Source organism: Eriocheir sinensis, chromosome 6 (assembly GCF_024679095.1).
Source record: "Eriocheir sinensis breed Jianghai 21 chromosome 6, ASM2467909v1, whole genome shotgun sequence".
NCBI classification, from domain to species: domain Eukaryota; kingdom Metazoa; phylum Arthropoda; class Malacostraca; order Decapoda; family Varunidae; genus Eriocheir; species Eriocheir sinensis.
The window spans coordinates 2,049,700-2,069,699 of record NC_066514.1 but is presented as its reverse complement, the minus strand read 5'-3'; the positions used below and the strand labels follow the sequence as shown (position 1 = coordinate 2,069,699).

The 20,000-nt window shown below is 46.7% G+C and overlaps 1 protein-coding gene across 3 annotated transcripts in view; it reads left to right on the top strand.

The window, feature by feature from the left end:
- LOC126987909 (uncharacterized) overlaps positions 1-11,932 on the top strand; it is a 15,289-nt gene extending 3,357 nt beyond the window's left edge. For all 3 annotated transcript variants that reach the window (XM_050845510.1, XM_050845493.1, XM_050845499.1), the window contains exons 3-12: positions 204-311; positions 898-983; positions 1,608-1,774; positions 3,365-3,452; positions 5,717-5,833; positions 7,163-7,252; positions 7,945-8,080; positions 9,245-9,387; positions 9,903-10,144; positions 11,112-11,932. In XM_050845510.1, the coding sequence (XP_050701467.1) occupies positions 204-311; positions 898-983; positions 1,608-1,774; positions 3,365-3,452; positions 5,717-5,833; positions 7,163-7,252; positions 7,945-8,080; positions 9,245-9,387; positions 9,903-10,144; positions 11,112-11,265 (1,331 nt within the window). In that variant the 3' untranslated portion in view covers positions 11,266-11,932. The remainder of the gene's footprint in view (positions 1-203; positions 312-897; positions 984-1,607; positions 1,775-3,364; positions 3,453-5,716; positions 5,834-7,162; positions 7,253-7,944; positions 8,081-9,244; positions 9,388-9,902; positions 10,145-11,111) is intronic.
- Positions 11,933-20,000: the final 8,068 nt, after the last annotated feature.

The window sequence follows — 20,000 nt, the reverse complement described above, 5'->3', positions numbered from 1 at the left end:
GTAATTTGGGGAGTCGGTGGCTGAGTGCTTAGAGTGAAATTACATTCTGCTGTTATTAAGAGCTTTTGTAAGAGTTTACAGTAAATATGATTGCCATTTTGGGGGCATAGAAATCCGCTAATCCAAACATGACCGGGTCAGATGATGTTTGAAATGACGGCATCGTATTACTGTTGGCGACCCCTTCCTCCCTCTCCCTGCAGCCCCCCACGGAGTGCTCCTCACCAGCAGAACGAGAAAGCTACATGTTACCTTCATCCGCCCTGACTTCCCTACTGTCAAGATTAAGGCTGACTGCGACCCGTCTTTAGGTAAGGACACACACACACACACACACACACACACACACACACACACACACACCACTCCGTAGCTCAGTGGTTAAAAGCTCTGCGCTACCAGGTTCCGCGGTCTGTCAGGCATAGGTTCAAGCCTCCCTCAAGCCGAATAAGGGTTTCCATAATACGTGTCATTTCACTCATGTATGTACGCCTGCTAAGCTTAGTTTAGAAAAAGACAACCAGGGTTAGGTTAGGTTAGGTTAGGTTAGCTTAGGTTAGATTAGATTAGGTTAGGTTAGGTTAGGTTAGGTTAGGTTAGGTTAGGTTAGGTTAGGTTAGATTAGGTTAGATTAGATTAGGTTAGGTTAGGTTAGGTTAGGTTAGGTTAGATTAGATTAGGTTAGGTTAGGTTAGGTTAGCTTAGGTTAGGTTAGGTTAGGTTAGGTTTTAATAATTCTCTCTCTCTCTCTCTCTCTCTCTCTCTCTCTCTCTCTCTCTCTCTCTCTCTCTCTCTCTCTCTCTCTCTCTCTCTCTCTCTCTCTCTCTCTCTCTCTCTCTCTCTCTCTCTCTCTCTCTCTCTCTCTCTCTCTCTCTCATACTCTATACATAATTTCAGATCCAATGACTTTCGAGGTTTACAAGTGTCCCATGAATGGAGATACTTATGATCCTCAGTCATGGTGGATCAGTGGAGTTTGCAAGGTAAGCGTGTGTTTCCTTTTGATTAGATTAATTATTTTCCCTTACGAAGAAGAGTGCATCAAGAGACCGCATCGTAACATGGCCTAACAGAATAGCGTGACGGGCTAGCGCTGTGAGAATTGCTTTGAACCCTCAGACGGCGGCAGAATTTAAAGAGAAGCTCCCCAATATGAATCGTCTGTATATAGTCACTGCCGAGCTGAGGACAGTAGCATAAATATAGTTACACCGCACAAGGGGTGTTTTAACTATCGTCTACATATGGATTATACCGCTATCTGGAAGTGTTGGTATATTTCTGCCATACAAAAGTGACTGAATTTTGGACCGTCTCTGTAGAGCAGCGTTGCCAAAGTATCGTACTCATCGCATTGTATTGTCGTAGTTTCTGACCAATGACTATAGCAAAAGAGCACATAGAAACATCAATAAATATGATTTTTAACGCTAACTTCAATTTTCTATCGTCATTTGTGTAGGTACGAGAGTTTGAGGCTTAAAAAGGATGAATACAATGTGGTGCATACGATATTCTGGCAACCCTGCTGTAGAGTTCCACCGCCGGCTAAGGGCTAACAGAGTCGCTGCGCCGCCTTATACTGATCATCATTTGTTCCCGCACAGAAGGACGGTGCGAAACACTGCCTCACCCAAGGCCTTCGGGACAAGGAATGCTTCGCTATATCTGGACACTTTGGGGAAAATGACACTTTGAGGTACACTTCTTCCGAGCTCAGCCTGGCCAATGTGACTTTTCTCAGCAGAAACTTTACTGTTGAACCCACATCCTGGTGAGTCTTAAATTTGTGGCTTTACCGTGTAGCAGCGACGGGCCAAATTTGTGCCATGATATAAACCCCCCAAAAATAGATGATGCATAATCTGATCACAAATGCTTTGATATATATTATGAAATGATTTGTGTGAGGGGTGATTTTTTCTCATTTTTCTCGCTTAGAGGGACCATTAAGAAACACGATCCCCGTTGAAAAAAAACACAGAGAGTTTTAGTAAAAGTTAATTCCATTCAGATGAAGCAAATTGGTTTAAGTGTTTGTGGCAGATAGCAATTAGTCGTGTTTGGGGGCCATTCAAAAATTACGCTTTTCTTGCTCAGTTTGATCCCTCCTCTCCTTGTCCCGACTTTAATCCCTTGACTGCGTATTTCCTACCAGAAGACCTCACCAAGCTGCAGGAATGGAACAAAAAGTGGCTGCTACAATTCAATGAGAAAAAATGTAGAGTCCTGCACCTTGGGAGGGGAAATCCAGCACACCAATACCACATGGGACACACTCCACTATCCACCACAGAGGCAAAGAAAGACCTGGGAGTATATGTTACCAGGCTACCAGTGAAGGGATATCCAGCACACCAATACCACATGGGACACACTCCACTATCCACCACAGAGGCAGAGAAAGACCTGGGAGTGTATGTTACCAGGCTACCAGTGAAGGGATATCCAGCACACCAATACCACATGGGAAACACTCCACTATCCACCACAGAGGCAGATAAAGACCTGGGAGTGTATGTTACCAGGCTACCAGTGAAGGCCAAATCCGTGCCAATCGCAGCGGACGGGTTAAGATATGTTCAAACCCACTAGAATTATGTAATACCAGTTGACCCCACCCCCCAAGTGGCGCCAACAGCATGTCAGATAGGGTCGGACTATACACTTCAGCTAATGAGTGCAAAGACACATCTCACTACTCGCCACCAAGGAGCTTCTATTTCTTACATGTTAAAACCGCTCCCTTCCTCCACCAAGGCTATTTGCACAATCAGATGATGGTTTTAGCTATAGCATCCCAAAGCAGTAGTTTGCTCCATTGCTTGTCAACTGTCTGCTGGATAATGGAGCGTTGCCAGCCCGCAGACCACGCCATACCTCCCCCATGCTGTCCAACTTCTTAATGCGAGAGTTAACCGCCATCTTCATTCTTTCACTCGTTTCACTGGTAAACTCTAAAACAGCCTTCTATGCAACCACGCTTTTGATCTTTCCAGCTCATCTCTAAGGTGTTCAACTTCACAATGCAAGAGGTAAGAAGCATTTTTATTCTCTCATTTGTGACGCTGATAAATTCTGGAACAGGTTGCTCTGAAATCGTCTTCCTTCCCCTGTACTTCCTCCTTCCTGTGACTTAAATCATATCACGAAGGGAACATAAAAACGCCTCAAATATAAAAAAAAATCTTTATTTCGGCGTCTTCCTGTGTGTGTGTGTGTGTGTGTGTGTGTGTGAGAGAGAGATGGGTTTTTTTTATAAAGCTGCTTGTTCCGGCTTTGTTGTTGTTGTTGTTGTTGTTGTTGTTGTTGTGCCTCAAGCTTGTCACTGTGGCATAAAAAAGATAAATGGTTCTCTATGCAGGAAACAGCAAGGTAACACATCAGTGCTTCGCCTCAAGCCAGTGCCCGGGGTTCCCATCTACACGCTCATTCTCAAGGATGCCAACAAGGTAAGTTTCCTAAATTGAGGGTAGGCCTATCTGGAGACGTGACGTAACGCACTCAACCCCACGCGCTGTGCCCTTCTGTCCCTCTTCCTGAATAGTTGTTTCCATTGAACGTGCTACACTCTAAGGCCCAGTCTCACAGTTCCCCATGACGGGTTAGTAAGCTCCCAAACCAATACCACAGCCTTCGAAATTTCCTTGTCTAGTGTCTGGTGTTTGTATTTAAGTTCACAAATCTGATGAAACTATACAGGAAAAGTCTTGTGTATTTAGTGTGGCATTGAAGACCTCACCGTTTTGGATTGTATGGGATTCTGGAGCTTGGTTCGGGCTGTTACGATGATACTGTGTTGGACTGTGAAACCGGCTCTTAGTGCTGCCTAACCTAACCTAACCTAGCCTGTTTGTTGTGTTTAAGGGCCAGTTTCACAGTTCCCCATGACGGGTTAGTAAGCTCCCAAACCAATACCAGAGCCTTCGAAATTTCCTTGTCTAGTGTCTGGTGTTTGTATTTAAGTTCACAAATCTGATGAAACTATACAGGAAAGGTCTTGTGTATTTAATGTGGCATCGAAGACCTTACCGTTCTGGATTGTATGGGATTCTGGAGTTTGGCTCGGGCTGTTACGAAGACACTGTGTTGGACTGTGAAGCCGGCTCTTAAAACAGATCGGCATGCCTTGAACCGCCCAAATTTTTTCCGTGTGTGGTTTGTAAGGCTCGGAGACGGGTCCTGAAGGCTTACTGATGCCGTGGTCATGAACGCAACACATCTCTTTGGTCCCTTATCCCGTGGCCAAGACAGGCGGTCTCTCCTGGTTGACGCAGATACTCGGTGCATATTTTGCGTATACCATGTGTGGCGCCCAAGCCTTATCCTGGTCACCAAGTTCCATACCAAAATAAGCATGGTAAAGGTATTCGCCCCAGATGTATATAGCAGAATACATCGGGGTTATGTTTGCAAGATCTTCTGGCCGAACCAATTTCATTCACCTGCGAAACAAAAATACCTGTTAGTAAAAAATTGGCGCATGTAAGCTCTCCAGAATTCGCTTAGTTAAGGAAGAAAGAATTTTGCCTCATATAAATACAAAATACCAGTACATGTAAATAAAAAATACGTAAAAAATATCATGTAGCGATAGAAAAAAATGACCTGATTGAGCAAAACCAGAGTGATTTTTTGGATTCAGTTCATCAAAATTGTCCTAAATCAACTAGAAATACATACACGATAAATTTGTTGTTGGCCAGTGTTGTAGTCTCAGTATTAGGAAGTGTTTTTATTGTTTTAAAATTGTTATCATTATTATTATTATTATTATTATTATTATTATTATTATTATTATTATTATTATTATTATTATTATTATTGTTGTTGTTGTTGTTGTTGTCGTGGCCCAGAGTCGGCACAGTATGAACGGGGCTTTAAGTCTGTATATACCAAGTCAAGTCACTCTGCTTCAAAACTGCGACCGGTACGCGAAGGAGGCGGTTTTGGGGCGGAGCAGCGGGATGACGTCACTTGGAGCCAAACAAATAAAATTACCCGCCAGTTCAGGGGTGACTAAAGTTGGGGCCGTGTGTGCACTCTGGATGTACATTCTCGCCTTCTTTCACAGCGCGTTCAGGCAAGCCACTGACGAAAAAATATGTCTTTTTATTGTGCTATTGCGTGACTGTAATTCCAATGCCTACAGACGGCGGTGTGGGGTGTAAGGGAGGGCATGTTGAAGTGATTGATTTAAATTAGTCCGCCTTTCCTCGTTTTCTCTAAATCCCTGTTTCTACATTCTCTAGTTTGGCTCCAAGCAACGTCACGCATAAACCACGCCTCGGCCGTGTCTCCTCCCACAAACCTGCGCGTGACTTGACTTGGTGTATATAGACTTTGGCTTTACTCTGCCACCTAACGTCAACTCGATGGGGTGTAACTATGCCTCAAATCCATCCTGACATATCGTTTGATGACACACAGGAACCGTTGCCAGATTATCGTACTCAGAGTCTCGTATATACCGGTTTCTGAGCCGTCGCTGTTGCCCAAAAAACACCAATAATTAACCACTTTAAAGATAAATATATATGAAGGCGGTTATTGGGGTCAAGGAGGCAGTTTTGGGGGTGGAAATTGGCAAGGATATAGGCTGAGAACGACAATCTGGCAACGGTGCACACAGGCCTATATCTCATCAAGCCCTATGCCGGGATATATTCAATTCGTCCTTACTGTTATAACCCAGCAATGTTTTATCTCCTTGAAGAACGACAACTGCATCGAAGTGACACTCACGGGAGACACGGAGGGGTCACCTGGCGAGGTTGTCTTCACGGCACACTGGCACCAACAAGTCATCCCCGGCTGCACCTACATAGTCTTGGTAAGGGAGTCACTTCACTATCATCATCGTCATGTCATTATAAGTGAAAGGTAGTAGTAGTAGTAGTAGTAGTAGTAGTAGAAGTTTTGGTTATAGTTCGTTCCGAAATTGACCTCTCTTTCGGCCACCTCTCTGGATTCATTTTAACAGCAGCGAGTAGCGGGCTTTTTATTCTATCATTGTTTCCTTTTTTTGTGCCCTTGAGCTGTCTCCCTTGTCGTAAAAAAAAAAAAATAATAATAATAATAATAATAATAATAATAATAATAATAATAATAAGGATCAGAAGCAGCAAAAGTAGTTATATTAATAGAATTGGGTTCAGATGCCACATAACATGGTTGTCACGTTATTCGGAGAGTTGAGCTTCGAGGTGTCGGGCCAACCTTAACCCGGTAGCTACGGGGACCATGTTTCTTAGGTTAGGTTAGGTTAGGTTAGGTTAAAGGTTAGGTTAGGTTAGGTTAAAGGTTAGGTTAGGTTAGGTTAGGTTAAAGGTTAGGTTAGGTTAGGTTAGGTTAGGTTAGGTTAAAGGTTAGGTTAAAGGTTAGGTTAGGTTAGGTTAAAGGTTAGGTTAGGTTAGGTTAGGTTAGGTTAAAGGTTAGGTTAGGTTAGGTTAGGTTAAAGGTTAGGTTAAAGGTTAGGTTAGGTTAGGTTAAAGGTTAGGTTAGGTTAGGTTAAAGGTTAGGTTAGGTTAGGTTAGGTTATAGGTTAGGTTGGGTTAGGAGTTGGGTTAAAGGTTATGTTAGGTTAGGTTAGGTTAGGTTAAAGGTTAGGTTAGGTTAGGTTAGGTTAGGTTAGGTTAGGTTAGGTTAAAGGTTAGGTTAGGTTAGGTTAGGTTAAAGGCTAGGCTAGGTTAGGTTAGGTTAAAGGTTAGGTTAGGTTAGGTTAGGTTAAAGGTTAGGTTAGGTTAAAGGTTAGGTTAGGTTAGGTTAAAGGCTAGGTTAGGTTAGGTTAGGTTAAAGGTTAGGTTAGGTTAGGTTAAAGATTAGGTTAGGTTAGGTTAGGTTAAAGGTTAGGTTAAGTTAAAGGTTAGGTTAGGTTAGGCTAGGTTAGGTTAGGTTAAAGGCCCTTCTAAGCAAATTAATGAGAAAAAATCATCGCTCACGCAAATCATTTCATTATATATATCAAAGCATTTGTGATCAATTTATGTATCATCTATTTTGGGGGGTTTATATCATAGCACAAATTTGGCCCGTCGCTGCTACACGGTAAAGCCACAAATTTGGCCCGTCGCTGCTACATAGCGGGTTAAGGCAATGCTCTGCCCTCCCTCATGTTAACACGCCGACCATGACTCCCTTTCCTCGCTCTTATTCTCAACAGTTCGAGCCGACGGACGACTGTGGAGGATATATCGGCCCGCTTCGCTCCAAGACGCTGCCCATGCTGCAATACACACAACCGAGCAAAGAAGTAAGTCAGGCCTCTGCAATTATTAATTTACTTCGTTACTAATAAATATACTAGTTAGCTAGTTGGGGAGGCGGTGGCTGAATGGATAGCGTGACGGCGCCGCGTTCAGGACGACGCGAATTCAACCCCATCCCGGTGCCACCAAGCTGGGATTTTTCAGCCGCCGCCGAGTGGCTTAAAACTACCCACATGCTGTCCAGAAGACCACCCATCAACCCGGACTCTAGATTCTAGGATTAAAGATGAGCTCCGGGAGGGCAGCATGAGCCAGTGCAAGATGGCGCCACTATAAACACTCGCCTGCGCCAGAACGGGCTGGGCCGACCATCAGACCCCTCCGGGAAGAAGCCTTGGGCCGACCATCAGGATCCACCGGGAAGAAGCCTTGGGCCGACCATCAGGATCCACCGGGAAGAAGCCTTGGGCCGACCAACAGGATCCACCGGGAAGAAGCCTTGGGCCGACCATCAGGATCCACCGGGAAGAAGCCTTGGGCCGACCATCAGGATCCACCGGGAAGAAGCCTTGGGCCGACCATCAGGATCCACCGGGAAGAAGCCTTGGGCCGACCATCAGGATCCACCGGGAAGAAGCCTTGGGCCGACCATCAGGATCCACCGGGAAGAAGCCTACTGGTGCAATAGGCCACGACGTAAAAAAAAAAAAATGTTGTTTATTTTTTTCTTCCACAGGTGATACTGGTGGAGGAACTCAAGAACGGGGAGCTCTTTGTGGCGGAGGTGGGGTCGGCGGCCTTGCTGACCTTAGTGGTGATGATGCTGTTGTTTGTGGTCATTCATCACGCCAGGAAGTCTCGACGAATTCCAAGTACGTGGGTAACTTAGAGCAGCGTTGTCCTTTCTCCAACTCCATCCCTTTACAACCGCTGTGATCGATTCAAGTTTTTTTTTACATCTATGCCTATAGCTCCGGTAGGCTTGCTTGAGGGGCCTGGATGGTATTCGGCCCCAGCCCGTCATGGCGCAGGCAAGTGTTTATAGTGGCGCCATCTTCTCCTGGCTCATGCTGCCCCCCGGAACTCCTTGATTCACTTGGACGGTTTCCTCTAGAGTCCGGGTTGATGGGTGGTCTTCAGGACAGCATGTGGGTAGTTTTAAGCCACTCGGCGGTGACTGAAAAATCCCAGGTGGTAGCGTGGGGATTCGAACCCGCGTCGTCCATCACGTGGTGAATGTGGGCCCAGCACGCTACCAGTCACCCACCGCCTACCCTGAAGTGACGATTATATTTATCTGAAGAGCGACTCACTATTGATATGAGTATTGAAAATCGTCACATTTTGAATACTAGACCATAAATAGACCAATATTATATTAAAAGATAAACTAAAACAAAAAGCATTAACCTTTCTTTGAACTCACCTAAGTAAGTTTGTATCTCACGTGTGGGGGCGCTCCACTCACACAGCTCTTCCGGACAGAGTGGAATCTAAGGCTCTTCGTTTCATCAGCTCTCCTCCTCCTACTGATAGTCTTCTACCTCTAAAATTCCGTCGCGATGTTGCCTCTCTATCTTCTATCGATATTTTCACGCTGACTGCTCTTCTGAACATGCTAACTGCATTGCTCCCCCACCCCCCTCCTGCGGCCCCGCTGCACTAGACTTTCTACTCATGCTCATCCCTATACTGTCCAAAGCCCTTATGCAAGAGTTAACCAGCATCTTCACTCTTTCATCCCTCACGCTGGTAAACTCTGGAACAATCTTCCTTCATCTGTATTTCCTCCTGCCTACGACTTGAACTCTTTCAAGAGGAGGGTATCAGGACACCTCTCCTCCCGAAACTGACCTCTCTTTTTGGACACTCCTTTGACCTCTATTCAGGAGCAGTAAGTAGCGGGGTTTTTTTTATATATTTTTCTTTACGCCCTTGAACTGTCTCCTTAGCTGTAGAAAGAAAAAATAGCAGCGCCTTGTGGGACCTTGTTTAATGATTTCTCCCCTTGGTCTGCCTCTCACCGTAAACTATAGGTGAACCACAAAGGCCGACGCCAGTGACGAGGCGCGAGACATCCCCCAGCCCCCGGCCCGCCGTCTTGATGGTGTACGCGCCAAGCCTTCGCCCTCAGATGGCTGCTCTCGCCGCCCGCTTGAAAGAGATGACGGGGCTGCAGGTGTGTGTGTGTGTGTGTGTGTGTGTGTGTGTGTGTGTGTGTGTGTGTGCGTGTGTCCGTGGCCAATCAAACTATCTTAACCTGCATATATCTGTGGTCAGTAAACTATCTTAAATACTTCTATCCGTGGTCAGTTAACTGTTTTAATCTGCATCTATCCGTGGTCAGCGAACTATCTCAGGCTTTCTTCAGGGGTCAGATGGTCAGCCCAGGCCCGTCGTGGCGCAGGCAGTTTTTATAATGGCGCCAGTTATGCTTGGCTCATGCTGCCCCCCGGAACTCATTCTTGAACGGTTTCCTCTAGAGTCCGGGTTGTTGGGTGGTCTTCAGGACAGCATGTGGGTAGTTTTAAGCCACTCGGCGGTGACTGAAAAATCCCAGGTGGTAGCGTGGGAACTCGAACGGACGTTGTCTATAGCGTTGTGAATGTGAGCCCAGCACGCTAACCACTCAGCCACCGCTCAAGAAGCAATCTTAATCCGAATCTGAATCAGTCTGAATCTCTGCACTGCTAGATCGACGACCTTCACGACGTGGGGGACCAGGATAAGCTAAACGACCCGACGGTGTGGGTGACTCGACGCCTCGTGGACCCCAACACCCGCTTCGTGCTGGCCTGCTCCACCGACCACCACGACAACACAGAGACCAGGCAAGAGCTTCAAGGAGGCGCCATTCATTTCCTCCTCGACGACTTCCTTCAGCACCTGCGTTCATCCAGTCTTGCCTACGACTACGCACGCCTCCATCTGGTCAGGTACGACTATGTTTAGGTTAGGTTAGGTTAGGTTAGGTTAGGTTAGGTTAGGTTGGGTTGGGTTGGGTTGGGTTGGGTTGGGTTGGGTTGGGTTGGGTTGGGTTGGGTTGGGTTGGGTTGGGTTGGGTTGGGTTGGGTTGGGTTAGGTTAGGTTGGGTTGGGTTGGGTTGGGTTGGGTTGGGTTGGGTTGGGTTGGGTTAGGTTGGGTTAGGTTAGGTTAGGTTAGGTTAGAGGCTGGTATTACAAGATACTTTCGTTTCTCACATCAGCTATTTCTAAAGGTCAAAGAGGGGGTCAGTCAGGTTCTAATGGGTGTTTCTTCAGGGTCACGGTACAGAGGAAGGGTCAAACTACCACCAGGGTCATAAAACTACCCCTGGAAATGCTCACAACTCCTACGAAAGCCTTGTCAAATATGTATTCTGAGGGGACGATATGTCTTTTGATACGACCCTAAGAAAAATAGGGTCTCGTTCTTCAAGTTCTGGTCGCTGTTTAGTTCTGGGTTCCAAAGACAAGTCACTAAGGGCCGTCCGTATTACTAAACATATCGTTACCCAAGAAAACATATTTGACTAGTCTTTCGTAGGAGTTTGGGACATTTCCAAGAGTAGTTCTATGACCCTGGTGGTAGTTTGACCCTTCCTCTTTGTTGGTTTTAATGGTTTAATTAACATTAACATCACACAGCTGGGCCAATTCTCTCTTATTGTCGTAAGAGAAAATGGACCATCCAAATTGCATGGATTACCATGGTAACAAAAGAAAGGAAAACGTGCAGGCACTTGACTACATGGTACTGACACTCGTTTAGTTATGATTACAATACTAACCTTATTAAATCAAAATGTATTGTTTAAATTGGTGGGAGGCCCCCCTCTTGGTGGGTGGCCCGGGGCCCTGGCCCCTTGGCCCCCCCCCTTGATCCGGCCCTGCGCGGCCTCTCACACAACAATCTGCTTCACAGCTTCGAGAATGAGCCGCAAGTGGAGGTGAGGGACGTGACGCCAGGCCGTGTGTACCAGCTCCCTGCCCACCTGCCCCAACTGGCCCAGAACCTTACCCTCGCCACACCCTCCACCACCAGCAGCCCGTCGGACACACTTTCAGCATCCTGTTAACACATATTTTCTTTTACGTTGTGGCCGATTGCGCCGTTACCAGAGGCCCCAATCTCTGGTACTGATGCAAACACACAGCGCCGTGAAAGCCGACTGTGAACGCGGATTTTTTGTTGGTTATCGACGCTCATTGGTTACGATCAACACAAACGAACGTGACTATGAAAACGGCCCTAAGGGAAGAAGAAGAAGAAGAAGAAGAAGAAGAAGAAGAAGAAGAAGAAGAAGAAGAAGAAGAAGAAGAAGAAGAAGAAGAAGAAGAAGAAGAAGAAGAAGAAGAAGAAGAAGAAGAAGAAGAAGAAGAAGAAGAAGAAGAAGAAGAAGAAGAAGAAGAAGAAGAAGAAGAAGAAGAAGAAGGATTTTTATTTATTATCCCTTGTTTTTTTGTGTTTTTTTACATCTGGTCTATAACGCCGGTAGACTATTACACTGGGGCCTCATGGTCGGCTCGGGCATTGCCGTCTCGATATCAAAACGGCAATGTTCGAGCCCATGGCCCCATTATGCTAGGGTCATGCTGCCCCCCGGAGCTCATTCTTGATTCACTGGACGGTTTCTTCTATAGCCCGGGGTGGTAGGTGGTCTTCAGGACAGCATGTGGGTAGTCGTAGGTCACTCAGCGATGTTATCATTACAGTATTATAAATATTATCATTATTTACTTTTATTATTATTAGTATTACGCAATGGACTGTTCCTTTATAGACCCACCGAAGATATGTAAGATAAGCTGGTCAAATTCAATGCCTGAAGTCCCATGCGAGTCCCCTCTTGAAAACGGTAAAGATTCAGAAAGCGTAAATTAAAAACAACAACAATAAAACGAAGAAATAAAGAAATATACAAATTTAAGGAAAGAGAAAACACGAATTAAGAACGAGCAAAGAGGAAGAAGATAAAGAAGAATATAAATAAATATAGGAAGAAAAAAATATTAAGTACATTAAAGGGAAGGAGGAGAATGGGATGAATAAACAGGTGAATTTCAATGGTGTGTGTGTGTGTGTGTGTGTGTGTGTGTGTGTGTGTGTGTGTGTGTGTGTGTGTGTGTGTGTGTGTGTGTGTGTGTGTGTGTGTGTGTGTGTGTGTGTGTGTGTGTGTGTGTGTGTGAGAACGCCATCAGTACCCTCCTTGGAGCTGCGGTGTTACGGATGTGTGTGTGTGTGTGTGTGTGTGTGTGTGTGTGTGTGTGTGTGTGTGTGTGTGTGTGTGTGTGAAATACTGTAGATTCAAATATAAAAAATGAAGTTAGTTATCTGGATGGGAATTGTGTAAGGGGGAACAGGGTGGGGGGAGGTGGAAGGTGGGGGCGGTGGGGGGGTTGGGGGTTGAGGGGGGAGAACCTCACTTCACTTCCTTGGTCGAACTCTCCATCTATCCTTCCTTCCTTCCTTCCTTCCTCACCAAATCGAAAAAGTCACCCTCCATGACGCCTGCGGGGCTTCTGATAGCTCCTGGCGGCCCCGAGGGAGCGCCACCACCCTCTTAATTAAAAAGACCCGAAATGGTTAATTTAGATAAAAAGAAAGGTCGCAAAGAAAAAAAAACTCCCGGGGCGGTATTTTCAGGGGATACTTCCTAGTTTTTTTTTCCCCAGAGCTTTTCCTTCGCGTGTGTGTCCCCTGAGCGCGGCTGGATGGCGAGGAAAAGGAATTCGGGGGAAAATGTGCGTCCATGATAAGAGGCCGCGTCCCACGGTGCTCGGATGGCGGAGGCGCGATGTCCCTGCCGGTAAACCTCACCCCGACGCACGCTAGCCCTTCCCGCTCGCTCCTGGCTACGGTGAAGGGGTGCACAGTGGTCAGGGTGCGTGTAGGGTATCGGGGCGCCGCCGGATCGAGGGTGGAAGTCGGTGTTTGGCGGGGTTTGGGCGGTATCGTACAGCGGGCCGAGTCTCTTCCGCCGCCCCGCCACCCGAGTCTGATAAAAAGAGTGGCAGGCGACGCTGGCTCATCTTTTTAATCGGCCGCTCAAAGGTGGCGGTGGCGCTGGTGGTGGTGGTGGTGGTGGCGGGGGGGTGGGGGTAGGGGGGAGCTGTTCCATCACCGCTGCCTCAAACTCCGCCCCTTCCTTCTCCTTCTCTTCTGGTGGGATCTGTTTTTCCTATGTGTTTCTATGTGTTTCTATGTGTTCCTGTGTGTTCCTATGTGTTCCTATGTGTTCCTATGTGTTTCTATGTGTTCCTATGTGTTCCTATGTGTTCCTGTGTGTTTCTATGTGTTCCTATGTGTTTCTATGTGTTTCTATGTATTCCTATGTGTTCCTGTGTGTTCCTTCACTTCTGCCCCCTCCAAGCCTTCTTCTTCTTCTCTCTCCTGTCTTCCTCCTCCTCCTCCTCCTCCTCCTCCTCCTCGCTTCCCTTCTCCTCCTCCTCGTTTTCTTCCTCCTTCTTCTTCTCCTGTCCCGTCACTGCCTCCCTCTTCCCTTCCTTCTTCTTCTTCTCCTTCCTCTCTTCCTCTCTTCCTCTCCTCCTCCTCCTCCTCCTCCTCCTCCTCCTCTCCTTCCTCTCTTTTTCTTCCTCCTCCTCTTCCAACCGATTATTATTATTATTATTATTATTATTATTATTATTATTATTATTATTATTATTATTATTATTATTATTACACACACACACACACACACACACACACACACACACACACACACACACACACACACACACACACACACACACACACACACACACACACACACACACACACACACACACACGGAGATTTACATAGATTTACATAGAAAATCAGACCACACAGACCCCATGGTCCAGACTTGGTGGTCTGTCCTTAAACCTAAGTGATTTTACATTAATCAGAAGACTCCAAAACGTTGCATTTCTGCTCTAGTTGATATTAAGTTGAAGGAAGTGACGGTCGAGCTTTTAAGGGAGGAAGAGAGAGAGAGAGAGAGAGAGAGAGAGAGAGAGAGAGAGAGAGAGAGAGAGAGAGAGAGAGAGAGAGAGAGAGAGAGAGAGAGAGGAGGAGGAGGAAGAGAGGAGGAGGAGGAGGAAGAGGAGAGAGGAGGAAAGAGAGAGAGAGAGAGAGAGAGAGAGAGAGAGAGAGAGAGAGAGAGAGAGAATCGTGGCTCATTGGTCATGTTGAGTCTCCCTCATTAATTCCAATATTAATACCTCCTCCTCCTCCTCCTCCTCCTCCTCCTCCTCCTCCTCCTCCTCCTCCTCCTCCTCCTCCTCCTCCTCTTCCTCTTCTTCCTCCTCCTGTCTACACTCCATCCATCCCTTCCTCTTCCCTCAGTTCTCTTTCCTCCTCCTCCTCCTCCTCCTCCTCCTCCTCCTCCTCCTCTTCCTCCTCCTCCTCCTCGTCCTCTTCCTCTTCCTCTTCCTCCTGTCTACACTCCATCCATCCCTTCCTCTTCCCTCAGTTCTCTTCCTCATCTTCCTCCTCCTCCTCCTCCTCCTCTTCCTCTTCCTCTTCCTCTTCTTCCTCCTCTTCTTCCTCCTCCTCCTCCTCCTCCTCCTCCTCCTGTCTACACTCCATCCATCCCTTCCTCTTCCCTCAGTTCTCTTTCCTCCTCCTCCTCCTCCTCCTCCTCCTCCTCCTCCTCCTCTACCTCTTCCTCTTCCCTCCTCCCTTTTTCTTCCTCTTCTCTTTCCCTTTCTTTATTTCCCTCTTTCCCTCCTTCTCTCCTCTCAATTTTCTTCCTCCTCCTCCTCCTCCTCCTCCTCTTCCTCCTCCTCCTCTTGTCCTTTCCCTCTCTCTAACCTCTCTTTCTTCTCTTCCTCTCTCTCCTCTCAACACTCACTCCTCCTCCTCCTCCACCGCCTCCGCCTCCTCCTCCTTCTCCTCCTCCTCCTCCTCCTCCTCCTCCTCCTCCTCCTCCTCCTCCTCCTTTTCCTTCCCTAACCCCTTCCCTCTTTTCCTCTCGTCTCCAATCCTGTTCCTTTCCTCCCAAATACGTTCAGTAACACACCAAGATTATAACGCAACACTAATAACACAACACACAGAACGAACGCAGTAAGCTCAACACAACACCATTTAATAACACAACAGCACAGGACAACACAAACACTGTCTTAGACCAACATAGGTTCACAATATATATAACGAAGCATAATGCAACACAATTAGAAACACAACAACACAGAAAACAGCAGTTAACAACACAACACAGCACAATGCAACACAACACAAACCACTGTCTTAGACCAACATAGGTTCACAATATATATGACGAAGCATGATGCAACACAATTAGAAACACAACAACACAGAAAACAGCACTTAACAACACAACACAGCACAACACAACACAAACCACTGTCTTAGACCAACATAGGTTCACAATATATATAACGAAGCATAATGCAACACAATTAGAAACACAACAACACAGAAAACAGCACTTAACAACACAACACAATGCAACACAACAGCACAGCACAACACAACACAAACCACTGTCTTTTAGGGCAAAGGTTACAAAAATGAGCACTGAGGCCACGAGTATCTAGAGTACGTTCCTATCCGTTATTTTAGCCTTGTTTACTTATTCTCCTCCTCAAAGTCCTTTCCTTTATTTGACTTATCCTTCTCCTCTAAGTCTACTGTGACGGAGCTGAACACTAAGGCCATGCGCAGCTCCCAGCCTCCACTGTCTTAGAACAACACCATGAAACACACGGAAATAGAATATAAAAACACTAGAACAACATATGATTCAGGAAGTCTAGTGGTCCGTGTGTGTGTGTGTGTGTGTGTGTGTGTGTGTGGCCGCAAACACAGCCACCCTCAAAACAGGCCACACAACACTCCTTCACGGCTCACTGACTGAAAGTTACACCCATTGAGCTTTTCCGGGACCAGAGGCGAGGGGAGGGAGGGGTGGGTTGGGGGGGGAGGATGTGGGGTGTGGTTATCACGGGGGACATTGTTTAGGCCATGGAGTGGTGGAAAGGTTGTGAGGTAAGATGTAGCGATGATAAATGTTATGGATCCTTGCGCGCGGGAAAGTGTCGCTTGAGTCGTTCCTCGTACGGGTGAGTCCTTAAGGTTGGTATCATCTTCGTGGCGCGTCGTTGAATCCTTTCCAGTAAATCAATGTGCTTTCTGCAATTAGGAGACCAGAACGGCACTGCATACTCTAGGTGCGGTCTTACCAATGAATTATAAGACACTCTCGCTGCTCACATCAGTTATTTCTAAAGGTCAAATAGGGGGTCAGTCGGGTTCTAATGAGTGTTTCTTTAGGCTCACGGTACAGAGGAAGGCTCAAATTACCACCAGGGTCATAGAAGTACTACCCCTGGAAATGCCCTAAACTCCCACGAAAGACTAGTAAATTACGTGTTCTTGGTTCTAATGGGTGTTCTTTTAGGTTCACCGTACAGAAGAAGGCTCAGACTACCACCAGGGTCATAAAAGTACTACCCCTGGAAATGCCCTAAACTCCCACGAAAGACTAGTAAATTACGTGTTCTTGGTTCTAATGAGTGTTCTTTTAGGTTCACCGTACAGAAGAAGGCTCAAATTACCACCAGGGTCATAAAAGTACTACCCCTGGAAATGCCCTAAACTCCCACGAAAGACTAGTAAATTACGTGTTCTTGGTTCTAATGAGTGTTCTTTTAGGTTCACGGTACAGAAGAAGGCTCAAATTACCACCAGGGTCATAAAACTACCCCTGGAAATGCTCACAAGTCCTACGAAAGCCTTGTCAAATATGTGTTCTTAGGGAGCGATATGTCTTTTAATACGACTCCAGTCTCGGCCCTGTAGCATGGTTTAATCCGGCAGGGAACTCTTCCAGTCTTCAAACTAATCTTGTAATAACGCAAGACCCATTCGAGTACCGTGACCAAGGGGTACCGCGTTATTTTGTTAATAGTTGAAGCTTGCAACACAAAACATTGAAAATTATGTCCGCAGAGGTCTCACAGCGTAGGTATAAAATAGTAAAATCCAAGGCCTTGACGGAGCCCCGGGTATTTCAAGGACCAGAGGGCCATATTTTTTAAACATTTCTGCGCCCAAGAACACGTAATTTACTAGTCTTTCGTGGGAGTTTAGGGCATTTCCAGGGGTACTTTTATGACCCTGGTGGTAGTCTGAGCCTTCTTCTGTACCGTGAACCTAAAAGAACACTCATCAGAACCAAGAACACGTAATTTACTAGTCCTTCGTGGGAGTTTAGGGCATTTCCAGGGGTAGTACTTTTATGACCCTGGTGGTAGTCTGAGCCTTCTTCTGTACCGTGAACTTAAAAGAACACTCATTAGAACTCGATTAACCTCCTTTTTGGCTGTTGGAAATAGTTAGTGTGTTGGGCGGCAGCATCTCACAATACCAGAGTCCCTGCAACACGTAAATCCCAGCCTGCTCTTGCGGTCGGAAAATCCTGATTCACGAAAACCTGACTCGGGCCTCAGAAACACACTCGTCTAGGCCCGTGGGATGTCCATAAGCCAGGTGGTGATGGAACAGTCAAGTTACATGCCTCGGTGGTGACGGTGGAGAATGGTGGAAGGGGGAAGGAGAGAGGGAGGGATGGAACGAGGGAGGGAGAGAGAAGAGGGGGGGAAGGGAAAGATGATGGGAGGGTGGGAGAAATCTGTCGCGGGGGTGAGGGATGGAGGGAGGAAGAGAGGGAGGGAGGGAGATAAAGAGTGAGGGATGGAGAGAGAGAGAGGAAGGAAGGGAGAGAGAGAGGGAGGGAGAGCGTTGACGCATGACGGACCCGCTCGGTGACCACTTTGAGGACCTGTCAGCGACTCTATATAAGGTGACCTGAAATATGGCCTCTCGCCTGGCCCTCCCCCATGGTCCTTATCCCCCCCCCTCTGCCCCCCTCTCCTCTCCTCACTTGCGGTGTGAAAACGATCGCTTTGTCCGAAATGCGGGATACTGGAAAAGATAAATGACTCGTTGAATATTGACACAGATGTAAGGACGCGCGGCCCACCCCGACGCGGCTCCCGTCAACACAGTGGGCGCTGCTGGTGGGATGTGAGGGCCGTATTTTAAGACATCAATGCTTCTAACATCAACTATTTCTAGAGGTCAAAGAAGGGATCAATCGTTGAATCTTTTCCAGTAAATCAATGTCCTTTCTGTAATTAGGAGACCAGAACTGTACTGCATACTCGAGGTGAGGTCTTACCATGGAATTATAAGACACCATCGCTTCTCACATTAACTATTTCTAAAGGTGAAACAGGGGATCAATCGGGTTTTCATGAGTGTTTTTTAAGGTTCATGGCACAGAGGAAGGGTCAAACTACCACCAGGGTCATAAAAGCACCCCTGGAAATGCCCTAAACTCCCACGAAAGACTAGTAAATTACGTGTTCTTGGGCGCAGAAATGTTTAAAAATATGGCCCTAATTCTGCGCCCAAGAACACGTAATTTACTAGTCTTTCGTGATGGTTTAGGGCATTTCCAGGGGTACTTTTATGACCCTGGTGGTAGTCTGAGCCTTCTTCTGTACCGTGAACCTAAAAGAACACTCATTAGAACCAAGAACACGTAATTTACTAGTCTTTCGTGGGAGTTTAGGGCATTTCCAGGGGTACTTTTATGACCCTGGTGGTAGTCTGAGCCTTCTTCTGTACCGTGAACCTAAAAGAACATTCATTAGAACCAAGAACACGTAATTTACTAGTCTTTCGTGGGGGTTTAGGGCATTTCCAGGGGTACTTTTATGACCCTGGTGGTAGTCTGAGCCTTCTTCTGTACCGTGAACCTAAAAGAACACTCATTAGAACCAAGAGCACGTAATTTACTAGTCTTTCGTGGGAGTTTAGGGCATTTCCAGGGGTACTTTTATGACCCTGGTGGTAGTCTGAGCCTTCTTCTGTACCGTGAACCTAAAAGAACACTCATTAGAACCAAGAACACGTAATTTACTAGTCTTTCGTGGGAGTTTAGTGCATTTCCAGGGGTACTTTTATGACCCTGGTGGTAGTCTGAGCCTTCTTCTGTACCGTGAACCTAAAAGAACACTCATTAGATCTCGATTAACCTCCCTGTTAGCCTTTGGAATTAGTTGATGTAGGAGCCAGAAACGTTTAAGAATACCAATCTTAACTTAATGATTAGCACCTCAATGCTGAATGACCTCCCGAGACCTCTCCATCTGCATCCCACCATCAGCCGTCACCTGACCCGGGACTGACCTGCAGATTAACCCCATCCCGTCACCAGGAGCAGGTCACCCTTCCCCCCCTCCCGGCACCCCCCTGCATCCCCCCCCCCACCCCCTAAGCACCCTCCCCAACCCTCCCATGTCAGATCCAAGTTGCCCATTTCCCTTTTTATACTTTTTTTCCTATTACGAATTTGTTTGTAAATGTATCTGTAAACTGAATATTTTAAGCACGACGGCTGACAGACAGACAGACAGACAGACAGACAGACAGACGGACAGACCAGGAGCGTGAAAGAAAGAGGAAAACAGATAGATAGATAGATAGAGACAGAGAGAGAGAGAGAGAGAGAGAGAGAGAGAGAGTCAGAAAGAAAGACAGAGAGAGAGCGCACACGGTCGGCTGGCCAGCATATTAAGTGGAAGCCAGCGGTAGTCATTAGGCCGGGGACAGACTATGGCTCGCTCGTAACACACACACCACGACACCCCACACCGCCACAGGACCGCCTAACACCGCGCCACACAGCCAGCCCACTTCCCTCTTCTACATAGTCTTCCTTTCCTTCTTCATCCTCCCTAATCTCTCTCCCCTTCCCGCCTTCACTATTGCCAAGCCTTTTATAAGTAT